This window comes from Pelodiscus sinensis, chromosome 1, assembly GCF_049634645.1.
Source record: "Pelodiscus sinensis isolate JC-2024 chromosome 1, ASM4963464v1, whole genome shotgun sequence".
Lineage (NCBI taxonomy): Eukaryota > Metazoa > Chordata > Testudines > Trionychidae > Pelodiscus > Pelodiscus sinensis.
This window is the reverse complement of record NC_134711.1, coordinates 161559324-161573529: the sequence shown is the minus strand read 5'-3', so window position 1 is coordinate 161573529 and position 14206 is coordinate 161559324. Positions and strand designations below refer to the sequence as shown.

Here is a 14206-nt window from a genome sequence, read left to right as displayed (position 1 = left end):
CTTTTGGGTTACTGACTAAAAAGTTCCTTATATGCTTAATAAAACTGCCTCACAAACCAGTTCTATTGCTGGGAGAAAATAAAGTTGTTAGAAAAGCTAATAACGGATTAGATTTATAAAACAAAAAAGAATGGATTTCATGGATTCAGATGTTAGACACTACTAGTAAATAATGCACCACTTTTCACAGAGCCTACACTACATTCACAAGCCAAATGCTATGCAGAGGACAAGTGAGTGAGAAGAGGATTTCCAGAATGAAGACTGGATTTAATCTTCGTATGGTGAAGTATTCAGTAGCAGAAATATCAGACATTTTCACTATTCATAGCATCTTATTTCTAAAGAATAAGGGCACACAAGCTTTGCCTCCCTTTAGGCTCTGTCAGTAACTTGCCAGAAGCCTGAGGGGTAAATTTATTTTTCATAAAAGAAACACACAACAAAGAGTTACACAGAACAGAAAGTATTTCAAACTGCAGCTGCACTCATCGATAATGTGCAATTGAGGTGCCTGGAGACTTCAGGTCCTCAGCAATTCACTCTCCAGCTTGATGTGAATAGTCCATTCCATTTTCTAGATGAAGTCAGCCCTAACCCACACTACAAAATGTAGCTGAATATAGTTTACTCTGCCCCAAAGATGACGACACAAGACATAATTGATATTTTAAGAAGTTAAAAATCTCTTTCTAGAAAGCCCGCAAACAGGAATGATTTAATTAAGGCAGAAAAATGTGTAGAGTTGGGCTAATAATTAAGTTTAAGATAAACTTAGCCCTTTCCTGCATGCAACTATCCACAAGAAATCATAACCTGAGTTTTTTATTAGTAAGGCTGCGAGTGTCAGGGAGGTCACAGATTTTGTATCTTTCTACAACCTCTAACATACGCAGCTGCAATGGTTAGTGCGGCTTACCCCTAGACTGTACAAGCAGCTGGTCCCCAGGAATGGTACCCGGGGAACTCAGAGCAGCAGATGGCAAGAGGTAGTCAGCCTCCACTGCCAGATCTGGGGCCAATCATTAGCCTCCAGACCTCTCCTCTCCCTAAGCGATGCGGTGCCCTAAGAGCAGTTAAGAATTACTCAGGGATATTTATATTAAAAATCTTGGACATGTCAGCCCCCTGAATTTTTGTTTATTGCTCATGACCTGTTCCTGACTCTTACTAAAAATACCCATGATTAAATCTTAGCCTTATTAAGGCACAATTGTTTAAAACTATTCAGATTAATATTTACAAAACTCTGCTCAGACATACAATTTAAACTGTGCTGACTAGTTGTGATTAACATCAGTAGAAAAATCTGGGAATAGAAATGACTGGAAAATTTATGATAGAAAAATAATGAGAATTTGGGTACCAAACAGAAGTAGCAATCTGTTTCTTTGCTTTATAGCTGCAGACACTTGACTCTGTCCCCACCACCACTGGGTGCACAGTGCTCTGCCATCCCTAATGCTTGGGGGCTGAGATGTCTTTATATGATCCTGCTTTCCACCTTCCTTCCCTGGGACAGGCTCAGATTTGGGTAGGCCTGGGTATGGCCCACAAATAGCTATGCCCCAATTAACACATTTTCCTTAGCAGAAATATTCATATGAGATTTGGAAATTCACTTGTGTGATCATTCTTGCCTGTAAAATTCAATCATACAAATGTTTGTGAGATGTGAACACAAACAGGTGGGAGTATACCCATTGCAAGCTGATTAACAATTGAGCATGTGTGATTTTTTTTGCAGTATTAACTTAGCTCTAGCAGTGAATGAGAAAATACTTTCCCTTGAAACAGAAAGCACAGCAAGAGGCCAAGAAGTTATTTTGTAGGTTGTTAACATCCAGGATCTTCCTTGACCTGCAAGAGGAAATAAAAAAAATAACAGTTATTAAGTTGAATGTATGGGTATGCTTTCAGGTTAAAAAAAAAAAAAAAAAAGAAAAAAAAAGGTATTTCAAGAAAATATTGGAAAGGCTTCATTCTACAGCCTTCTGTCCCACTGAACAAGGGGTATGTAGCAGGACTTCTAGGACACTCCAGTACAGGTATTACGGTAAGAGAATTTAAATGTTGCGTATGATGCAAGGTTCTTCTTCAGAATAATTAAGCAACCATTTCAGTGATCAAACAAGAATTACATTCTAGCATAAGTGCAATTCATAGTTCTCACAATTCTTAGCCATTACTCCAAACAAGTTGTCTATCCATCCTGCACTTAATACAGAGGCAGCACTGTTTCTCAGTGCTCCCTCTAAAAGAGCCTTCTCCCTGGAAATTGTTTAAATTAGAGATACAAGTAAAACTATCCACAATTATTGTTCTTAAAAAGGTAAGTGTCCCACACTTGCATATTTCATAACTTTTAGTATGTTTCGACAGATACACCACAGGTAATGATTGCAACTGGGTACAATTTCTGCTCACATACCAAGAAGTGCATAAAGAAGAGCAAAAGAAAGGAAATTATCAACATGATTATTCAGATTACAGAAATTTGTTGACACTAACCACCTACTACATCACTTGGGGGAAAGACATAAAAAAAACCAAACCACCAAGAAGTCAGCTCATATCTCCTGTGATGGCACTGATAATAGTAAATTTGCAGTTCCCAAGTATGAGATAAACAGGTATTTCACATAATTAGGGACTTACTAAAGTGTGACATTGTAATATTCCTGTGGGGTCACTGTTTTCAGTCCACCAAAGTAGTCCAGGACCCAGATATTGGTTATGTTGAATTTGGCAAAGAACCAGTTATGATCTCGAGGCCAGCTTTCCATCTCAGGATGTCGACTGAATAATGCTAGTTTTGCAAAGACCGCTTCTGTATCGTTCACCTAACAAGTAATCAGCAACATATAACAAAAGATGTAAATTTAATTGCAAAAGACAAATCTGTATTTTAAAACAACTGCCAATAAGATTATTATAACATGAGACTAAAATAAGTTTTCCTTCCAATTATATTACCCCCACATCCATCCATCAACAGAAAGATTTCACTGGATTGAGGTTTGCCCTAGAAAGCTAGACAGTTGTACCAGCAGAAGTTACTCTTTAGCATTTAGAATTCCTTAAGAGTCTCTCAGTGATACTCTTGAATACTGGTAGGAAGGTGTGACTTAGTTTACATTGGTAGATTATGAGCTAGCTTGCTACCATCAAAGGGAATTACATACCTGAGAGAAAGATTCAGGTGTTACACTTCCATACAGAAGTTCTTACATTTCTATTCTCTGTTTAGTAAAGAATATTGCTTTGTATATAATACTGTCATGTTCAGTGCAAACTTTCAGTTGTTTACCTTATCAACAGTCCCAGAGAAGATAATGTGGGCACATAGAGGATTCTGGGGATCATAGCCTTTCTTCTTGCAGTATGGAGTCTGTGCCAAAGACACTGTTAGGGAGGCATTTGCATTCACCTGAAATGCAAGCAATAAGGTAATTGGCAAAGCTGTCCCAAAGCAATACTTTACATAATTAAATTTGTAAAAATACACCAGCAGTTCTCAACTTCCTTATTGTGGGCTGAGAGGCAGGGGTTGAATGGCTGGACAGCAGCTGTCTGGACCTCTCTCCCTTGTGTGGGGCTGGGCAATGGACCCAGACCACCTATTTTACAGAGTTGGATGGCAGCCCAAGAACTCCAACTTCCTCTGTGCAGGGCCAAGTGGCAACCCCAGACATCCCACCCTCCTAGACTCCTGCCACACATTTTCCCTGAAAACTGTGGCACTGTGCCGGGCTGGCCAGCTGCCCCACCAACTCTGAACCCCTGCCTGCCTAGCCCAGATGGATGGCCTGGCTGTATGACAGCTCTGAACCCAAGACAGCCCTGGACACCCTGCTGTGTTTAACTGTGTTAACACCTTGTTGGGAGACCCAGGTTGCAACTCCAGCTGCAAGGCTGCTCTGGACCTTAAAGCCTGCGGCCCCTGTGTCCAGACTGTTGCTGTGTACTAACTGGGGCACATGCAGCCTGGGGACTGAGAAACAATGGAATAAACCCACTGGAGGGTTGCCAATTTCCCAGGAAATGCCAGACATTGCTGAATACCAGCCTAAACCTGGTTTAAAAATAACTGCATCAGCATCCAGCAAATTCAGAATGCATCTTTTTAAACTCTGGATACATTTAAAACTGAAGAATAGGCTCAGTCTACACACTACATCAAAGCTGGCCTACAGCTACAAAATGCTGCAGAGCCAAATGGATCTGGACTATAGCCTGCAACTCTTCAAGCTTACAACTACATTTTTTGTATTTCAAATAACTAAATGTTTTTAATGTTTGTTTATGCAATACTGAAAACTGAGATGAGTCATGACATGTATAATTTCCTTGAGACAATATAGAACCAAAATGTATAGACATTGCAATATTCAGTATTACAGTACCATATACAGTAAAACTCTGATGGTCCGGCACTCCTGATAGTCCGGCACCATCAGGAACCCGGAAGTGCTCCGGGCAGCTGGACTATTGGAGCTGCTCTGCCCCCAGCTTCCCCAATTCAGCCGCTGCTAAAACTGACCAGCGGCTGAATCGAGGAAGCCGGGGGCAGAGCAGCTGGGGTGCTGCCGAGTAGGTCCCGTAGCGCTGCCCCTCGGGGCTGTGGGACCAACCTAGCAGCACCCCAGCTATCCCCAATTCAGCCGCTGCTGAAACTGACCAGCGGCTGACTCCAGGAAGCCTGAGGCACAGCTGCTCTGCCTTGGGCTTCCTGGAATCAGCCCCTGGTCAGTTTCAGCAGCGGCTGACTTGGGGACACTGAGGAGCAGCCGGCAGCACCCCAGCTGCTCTGCCCCAGGCGTCCCCAAGAACAGCTGGGGTGCTGCCGGGTTGGTCTCACCGCGCCACGAGTCGGCGCTACCGGACCAAACCAGCAGCACTCCAGCTGCTCTGTTGCAGGCGTCCCCGATTCAGCCACTGCTAAAACTGACCAGCAGCGGCTGAATTAGGGATGCCTGGGGCAGAGCCAGACTATCGGAAGGGGGGGGCTATGAAGGGTCTGGGGTGGCATTCCCCCACCCCAACCCAGACCCCTCATAGCCCCCCCTTCCGATAGTCCGGCATATCTGATAATCCGGCACCCCCTGGGTCCTAAAGGTGTTGGATTATCGGAAGTTTACTGTATTAATATTACACCCCTGCTATTTTTATTTGTACAAGCCAAAATTAATCTACAAGTTCATTGTCTTATGAAACTGCAAGATAACTAAAACTATGTGTAATATAGTTTGCATTTGAAATAATTTTAAAAAGAGAAAAATGCCTTAAATTAGGATGATCTACTTTTTCCTAGGATGGTAAAATCCTTGGTTTTATCCAGGAAAAGCCACCTCTGGTAAATACCCATACCTGATTGCCACAAAAGTATTTTCAATCAAATTAACTTCCAGATAATACCCAGAACATGTCATGAGAAGGAAGTTACTGACCTTTGTCACCACCTTCTTATTTTAAATTATTTTAAACTGCTTAATTTGAAACAAGCTAGATTTGAATAGGAAAAACTTGCTAAACTATGTGGCTTTCCAGAACAGGGGTTTTCCAGATAGTACCACTGGAAGCCTAAAAAAACGACATCATCAACACTTGAATTTAATGTAGGGTCCAGTTATTTCACATTCAAGTTATGCTGTGCACTAATGGAATGCACAGTGCTGTATAAAACAAAGGTGAACATAGTAAAGTGTATCCTGGTGGAAGGATCAGTTGTACACAAAGTTAAAATGTAACGTAACCAACTTAGAATATGTCTTGGTATATGTGTTTAAGTTACTCTACACACACGATGCTAAAATAAGTAAGAACAATTATTATTTTGAAGGCAAATTGCTTCAGAGATAGTGAACTCCATCAAAGTCTGAAGCTAATTTTAAAAATCCAGTTTGAGTTAGGAGCACAAAAATCTATTTGAAGGTAACTTCACTTGTGGCCTAAAAATTAGCATGCCAGGGGACTGTCTAAAAATTAGTTAGAAAGTCACAAAAGTTAACAGGATGAAAATGCCTTAAATATAACTTGCCACAGTTAGTGGTTGTCAACACATGTAAGAGAAGGTTTTTTTTTTTTTTTAAATTTTATAATAATTTGTTGAAAATATATTTGTATATAAAAAAAATCTACACAGAAGCTTTTGTAATAATGCCCATCAGGAAACCAAGTTTTCCTTACAAAGCTAGTTGTGGAGGCAGTAAAAATCAGTATGCATTTAAGGTGCGGGTTAAGGCCTGATCACATTAGCTACACAGATGCAAATTTCTAGTACAGTACAGGCAGTCCCCGGGTTACGTACAAGATAGGGACTGTAGGTTTGTTCTTAAGTTGAATCTGTATGCAAGTCGGAACTGGCGTCCAGATTCAGCCACTGCTGAAACTGATCAGTTTCAACAGCGGCTGAATCTGGACGCCAGTTCTGACTTACATACAAATTCAACTTAAGAACCCCAGGTATCCCCAAGTCAGCTGCTGCTGAAACTGATCAGCGGCTGATTCCAGGAAGCCCGGGGCAGGGGCTTCCTGTAGTCAGCCACTGGTCAGTTTCAGCAGCGGCTGACTTGGGGACACCTGGGGCAGAGCAGCTGGGGTGCTGCTGGGTTGGTCCAGTAGCGCCGCCGCACCTCGGCGCTACTGGACCAACCCAGCAGCACCCAAGCTGCTCTGCCCCAGGCGTCCTGATTCAGCCGCTGCTGAATCTGACCAGCAGTGGCTGAATCAGGACGCCTGGGGCAGAACAGCTGGGGTGCTGCCGGGTTGGTCCAGTAGCTCCCAGAGCGGCGCTACAGGACCAACTGGCAGCGCCCCAGCTGCTGTACCACAGGTGTCCGGAGCAAAGCCACGGAGCACGGGGGCAGCGGGAAAGTCCAGACGCGCCGTGGCTGTCCTGCTGCCCTCGGGCTCCGTGGCTTTGCTCTGCTTTGCTCCCTGTCCCCCTGGTCTGCAGACCAGGGGGACAGGGAGCAAAGCGGCGGAACACGCAGGCAGCGGACAGCCCAGACGCGTCTGGGCTGTCAGCTGGCCGCGTGCTCCGCGGCTTTGCTCTGCTTTGCCCCCCCGCCCCCCTGATCTGCAGACCAGGGGGATGGGGGGGGCAAAGCAGAGCCAAGCCGCGGAGCGCCCGGCCAGCTGACAGCCCAGACGCGTCTGGGCTGTCAGCTGATCGCGCGCTCCGTGGGCTGTCAGCTGGCCGGGCGCTCCGCGGCTTTGCCCCCCCCCCCCAGTCCCCCTGGTCTGCAGACCGGGGGGGGGGAGGGCAAAGCAGAGCCAAGCCTCGGAGCGCGTGGGCAGCGGACAGCCCTGTCCGCTGCCCATGTGTTCCGCCGCTTTGCTTCCTCTCCCTGGTCTGCTGGAGACCAGGGAGAGGAACGGCCCCGTTCGTAACTGCGGATCCGACACAAGTCGGATCCGCGTAACTCAGGGACTGCCTGTATAGGTATTCTGCCTCTGAAACCAAGATATGTTGCACTTGTGCAAGCTCTGCTTTACAATGGAGCAATGAATCTTTTCTATATCAGTGCGAAAAGATTCCTGGTGTAGTCAGGCCTTAAGCGTATGTCAGGAAACAAACTATTCAACAGACATTATGCCTTCAACCGTGACAGAAAATACTTCAAACAACCCAAATTGCCATCATAAAGTGAACATTCACATGAACTTCATTTTCAGTATTTATAAGATTATATCTCCCCGGGCCCTCACTCATTGTTTTAGTCAGGTCACATATGCAGCCCCTTACACGCATGCAAATCTCCACTGCTTAATGGGGTTCCACTCAAGGGCAAAAGTCCATCAATACAAATCCAACTGTGGGAGGATTCACGTTTGTTACAAGTCTGTTTAACCAATGACAAAAGATATTCTCCTTCCTCTCTGCAACTTTGTTTCAGTTAACCAGGTTAACAGTAATGGACTTCAGAGAAAGGCTAAATTTACATTCTAGTCCTCTGAACTGATAAAGCAGAAATTTGTAAGGCTGTTATTTCCTGAATACATGCTTCGTATCTAAATCAGGCCCAAAACTAATAAAGTTTTGTGACTGCAAAGTTCCAGGAAGAGCTTTTACCCAGAGAAGGAAGAAGATCTGCACAAACTTTATGCAGTTTGCACTCGTTTTCAACTTTCTTATGTATTTCTTTGATTTCAGAGTATGAAGTCTCCTTTCAAAGTACCATATTCTGTATATAATTTGACATATTGCACACACCCCAACAGCTAAGAGTTGTAATGGAATTTCCACAATGCACAACAACAAATAGCTTATTTCAGCAAAAATATTAAGTGAAGTAAGCTCTTATTAGTTCCCACTGCATTTACGGAACTACAGCCATCATGAGACTTTGACAGTGCAAATGCTCAAGTTAACACCAAATAACATGATTCAGCTTTTTTGGCGTTATCTGCTGACCGAGGTCTCCATGTGATGGTAAACCAGACAGATGAACCCTGTCCTGCAATAGCAAAATATAGATAAGAGGCTACAAAAACTGTTCGGGAGCCTTCTTATTGGATAGAGCCTACTGAACCAGTAAAATCTATATAACAAGTGTCAAAACAGGGAGGTGGGTCCCGTTTTGTTGTATTATTTGATCAAAACTCCATATTTCTTAGAGACACTTTCAAAAATGAAATATTACAAATAGAACTTAAAAAGGGGAAAATAGTAACTACAAAGGGTTAAAGAAACCAAGTGAGGACAACGGTCAGATAATTCAGGAAGCAAACTAGCATTAATTATATAGGCAAAGACAAAAAACACCCACAACTCCATGCTTGCTTTGCCCATATTTTAGTTTGCATTACAGAGAAAAAGAGTGAAGAGAGGGGAACATCATGCAATGTTCCCTTTAATCTTTTCCATCCATGTGCAGATTTTTTCCATGTGTGGAATATTTTAAATTCACCAAGGCATGTGCAAATGTGCACCACCCGTAGAAAAAAAAACAGTGAGCGCTCTGCTAAACTCTTGAGTGTCCCCACAAGTGCACAGTTTACAGAGAATACTGAAATAATGTATTGGATTCTTAGCCAAATCTGTGTTTAAGACTGTGCTTTTCATCCCAGACTTGGGTGTTTGCAAACACTTAGGATGTAGCTAGCTACTTATCTATAAGTATTACATAAGTAAATAATGTCTTTAAATGACACCATCGGTATTGGTTCCTCACTCTAGGATGTCATGCTCCCAATGGCATCAGGACACAATTATACTATTTTTAAAACTCTTTACAGAAGCAGCAGTTAGTTCACAAAGCGAGTCCTGTCTTCTCTACTGAAGCAGCATACATACATACAATGCTGCTATCCCTTTAAGTGTCCTAAATCAGTGAGTTCATTCTTCATCCCAACCAAGCAAAGAGGTTTAGCAGGAGCTGATTAGGGGCTTTCAGGGGTTACCACTCCAACTTGTCATCTCACAGTGTGTTCTCATGCCTTTTTTTTCCCTACAGGAATTAAGTTAGCATTTGGTTAGCAGCATTTCTTAAGCTGTTCAGGTACATCTAAACTGCAAAATCTCAAAGTGACTCTCAAAAGCCCAGGCAAAAGCTTAATGGATAGTTGACTAGCAACTCCCCCCCCCCCCCCAACCCCCTGCTTCCTCTATCACAGAAAGAGGCGGGGGGGGGGGAGGAGGGAGAGGAGAAAAGAGGGGTGTTGGGGGGGGGGGGAAGCTGGATAAAGCAGGTTCCTCCTGCTCCTGCTCTAGCTCCATTGGAGGGGGCAGTAACACAGTGGTGGCATTCCACCTTTGAAATGTACAAGAGTCTTTGTTGGGGCTCTTGTACATTTCAAAGGCGGATGCCTGCAGCACTTCTACCTTTGAAATGCAGCAGCTCTTGCTACATTTCAAAGCAGAAATACCATTATCAAATAATCGAATAGTCGATGGAAATTCCATCAACGATTATCAATTAATTGATAATCTACTTTTTAACATCCCTCTCTCAAATAACTTAATCTGGGCTCTGAGACCGTTACATTTTTTTTTCATTTTCCTGAAGTAAAGACATCCCCGTGGTTGCTTTAGCCCAACCGTGCCAATTTTTCAGCTCCCAAGTCATTTATAGCTCATTTGGTGCCTATTCTCCCCTTTTTTTAAAATCTTTGATTTCTCTGCTTCTTTATTCAGTGACCACTCTTGGAGTTTCAGCAATTGGTAATATGTCATAGATGACCATGGCATGGGTATAGAGAGTTGCCTAGAGGTTTTTCTTTTTTTTGGGGGGGGGGGGTACTTGTAACAAGTCCTTTGGAATGCCATTCCACACTGATATATAAGGGAATCTATAGAATGCTCAACGCTTTACTGTTTGGCTATGTCTACACTAGCAGGTTATTGCGCAAGAACGGCCATTCTTCTAGAAAGCGTCCACACTGCCTGCCTGCTCTTGCACAAGAAGATGAACAGTAAGGTGTAGTAAGAGAGGGCTTCTTGCGCAGGAGCTATGCTCTTTTTTAACAGGTCTAAGCCCTCTTGCGCAGGCGCTCTTGTGCAAGAGGGCAGTGTGGACACTCGGCAGTGATTTCTTGCACAAGAAAGCCCTACTGCTAAAATGGCCATCAGAGCTTTCTTGCGCAAGAGAGCATCCACACTGCCATGGATGCTCTTGCGCAAAAGCACAGCTAGCATATGACAGTAAGGACATTTTCTTATGCAAGAGTTCTTGCACAAGATGTTATTGCGCAAGAAGCCACCAGTGTAGACATAGCCTTCAAGTGCTGTAATATTTCTAGTCACCAGTCCTCTTCTGTACATTTAACAGCAATATATGGTCTTCACTGTATGTATAACTCTTAATAATTCCGATGTTTCCAAATGTTGTATTCCATAAAGGCTTTTAAAATCAGCACTCAAGTCACAGTAATTGCAGAGGAAAGAAAGTTCCAACTCCTGAAGAAAATATTACATGCTACAAAATACATTAGCAGCAAGAAGGTTTGAAAGTTAGGCTGTTTTTTCAGTTGTTAGAGTGAATTCATATATCAATACACCTATTTTTATTTCAGATTTGCACTAATTAATTTTTACCATCCTTGCAAAAGATCACTACAGTAAAGGAGTGGTGCACCTGAATATTAAACTGTTCATTATCACCAATTATGAAACTTGCTGGGCAAGGATATTTCCGAGTAACATCCAAATTAAGACTGATCAATATAAAACTCCCTTTATTTTTCAAAAGGAATTGGCAATGCCACAAGAGACAGGGCTTGCCACGTTTGAGGTCCATTACCTGTAAGCCAAGCACTCACAACTGGCATTTGTGTAATACATACACAGGATATCGCAGGAATGCAACAATACCCACCAATGAGGAAGAAAGGGCATGCTCAGGAGACCTTGTCTGGTCTGGCAAACAGGACACCTTGTTTGGACTGTTAGCACAAATTTTGCCCTGGAGTGGCACATAAGAGATACGCTGGCCTACACAAGCTCAGTCATTGCACTTGGGCTAGGACACTCCTCCATACTAAAAAGTAGGGATGTCAATGTGTAGTTGACTATTATGATTAACCGATAAGCCTCAACTTATCTGTTAATCTTGCCAACTACACATATTTACTTCTCCTTTTACCACCTCTGTATCAGTGGCAGGGGCGAGGGGGAAAGAACTGGTTGTCGCTGCCTCTGCCCTTATGCTGCTGCTTCTATCAGAGGGAGCGGCGGGGGTGGAGGGGGGAAGAGAAGGAGGCTGCAACTAAGCAGCCCCTGTCTGCAGGGGATCTGAGGCCTTCCCAGCAGTCTCCCCCCACAGCAGCCTCTGTCCATGGGAAGCCCCACACTGCTGCCTCTGTATGAGAGACAGTAAGGAGGGAGGAAATGCGTGTAGTGGACAAGATTAACCAATGAGCCCAGGCTTATCAGTTAATCATATAGTCGACTTCATATTAACAGGCAGCCGATCTACACAGGGTGCCCTTGCACGCTGCTTCCTCGGACACAGAGTCAGCAGCGCAGGGTGACTGGGGGCTCCCCGGGAGCCGGGCGGGAGCACAGTGGCTGCCAGCCCCACCCCCAGGGACTATCAAAGAGTTGACTAGCCGCTACGATTTCACGGGGCTGCTCAGCTACCCGCGATCGCAGGTCCCCAGGAGCTACAAGTGCAGCGTCAGGTCAGCACCGGACACGGGCTCGCGCCCCAGCTGCAGAGGAAGAGCCCCGCGAGCCCCACACCGCGGCTTAGGGAGGGAGGGTGAGCGAGCTCCCCCCCCCCCCCCGGCCCCGCGCCCACCTGCAGGTCCTGCACGGACACCTCCAGCGCGGTGAGGTACAGGTAGGGGACGCCGCTGCCGCGGGGCCCGCGCGGCCCGTCGCTCAGCGAGAAGACGTTGGCGAAGGGGCAGCCCCGCAGCGGCTCGCGCGCGGACAGCGTGGCCAGCGCCCCCCAGTCGCACTGGTGAACCACGTAGCGGGCCACGCGCGCCGCGTCCTCGTGGGGTGGAATCCCGGCTCCCGCGCCGGGCAGCAGCGCCCAGACCAACAGCCACAACGGCCCCATCGTAACCGGCCAGACTGACTCCCTCTGCGGCCACGCCACTGTGAGCCAATGGGCACCCGTCGGCCACCCGTCTCCACCAGTGATGGCGCGTGGGAGGCGGGACGGTCTGCGATGAGGCGTGGTCATTCTGCTTTCAGCCAATGGACGGACGCCGTCTTCTCATGCCCGCCAATGAGCTCTGCCAGAGGGCGGAGCGAAAACCCGTCGGTTGTCAACAGAACCGATTCTCGCACCAGCTGTGTAGGGAGGGGGGAAAGGAGGAGTCCATCAAATGTCAGCCAATGATATTCCGTGTTGGGACTTTCCTCCAATAAAAACGGGCAGTGGGCGGGCGGAGGCGGGATTAAAGCGGAGTGAGTGACACTCGCAAGCCCAGCTGCAGGTTCGGAATATAAAATTCCTCTCTCCACCCCTCCCGTCTGGTCACGTGGGAAAAGGGGGCCGAGCATCCTGCCCCCAGTTTTGTGCATGGGCTTTGGCAGGGTGGCGGCAGCAGGGTTTAACAGCAAGGGGTAGGGCTGCTCTTTTCCTTCTGCAAGAGCTGCCCTGTGCCGGCGGATTTATGTCTTGGCACTAGAATACTTTCTGTTTTATTGCCCAGCCCTTTTCTAATGGTTTCTAGCATGCTGTTAGCTTCTTTTTTCCCTCCAAGGCTGCTGCCCATTGGGCAGATGTTTTCTAAGGACTGTCCACAGTGACTCCACATCCATGCTATCCTTCTTGAGTGGGAGCAGCTGATTTAAATGCCATCATTTTGTAGGTACAGTTGGGATTATATTTTGCAATTTCAGTGACTCATGGTAGCACATGGGAAGTGCGCGGCTCTCTATTCCTGTGCCAAAAATTTTATTGCTAAATGGGGTGCCCCCCACATGCTCTTTCCCTGTTCCTTTGGGTGGTCCTCCCTGTAACCCTTGCCCCTACAGGCACCAGTTTCCTCTGTTTTGCAAAGTGCATTTGTCAACATTAAATTTAATCTGCCACTTGGTTTCCTAATACCTCAGTTTAGTGAGAGACCTTTGTAATTTATGGGCTGTGCCTAGACTGGCCAGTTTTTCTGGAAAAACTTGCCAGCTGTCTACACTGGCCACTTGAATTTCCACAAAAGCACTGACTTCCTACTGTAAGAAATCAGTGCTTCTTGCGGAAATACTATGCTGCCCCCATTCAGGCAAAAGTCCTTTTGCGCAAAACTTCAGACAGCTCAGATTTGTTTTCTGCAAAAAAGCCCCAATTGCAAAAAAATGGCAATTGGGGCTTTTTTGCGGAAAAGTGTGTCTAAATTGGCATGGACGCTTTTCTGCAAAAAGTGTTTTTGTGGAAAAGCGTCCGTGCCAATCTAGATGCTCTGTTCCGAAAATGCTTTTGACTGAAAACTTTTCCGTTAAAAGCATTTCTGGAAAATCATGCCAGTCTAGACGTAGCCGTGGTCGTCAGTTTTGGATATAATTATCTTGATTACTGTTTTATCAACTGCAAACTAGCAATGTGAAAGGTAAGCAGTGGCAGCTGGAGCATACCCTGCCTGCTACAGGCAGGGGACTGCTCCAGCACTGTGGGCCAGCCAAAGCAGCCCTGTCCATTAGAGATGTACAAAATTGGTTATTTTAATAACTCTGTATTTGCCAACATTTTTAATGGTTACTTAGCTACTCTGGAATGGGACCGGTAGCCTGTGTGCTCTGGTTTTTGGC

The 14206-nt window shown here is 45.4% G+C and overlaps 1 protein-coding gene across 1 annotated transcript; it reads right to left on the bottom strand.

Moving 5' to 3' along the window:
- Positions 1 to 359: 359 nt before the first annotated feature.
- On the bottom strand, positions 360 to 12595 carry CREG1 (cellular repressor of E1A stimulated genes 1). Its single transcript, XM_075909176.1, has 4 exons — positions 12246 to 12595; positions 3311 to 3430; positions 2659 to 2843; positions 360 to 1860 (listed from the first exon to the last, which is right to left on the bottom strand). Coding segments are annotated over exons 1-4 (573 nt in total). The 5' UTR covers positions 12513 to 12595; the 3' UTR covers positions 360 to 1859.
- Between the last annotated feature and the right edge of the window lie 1611 nt (positions 12596 to 14206).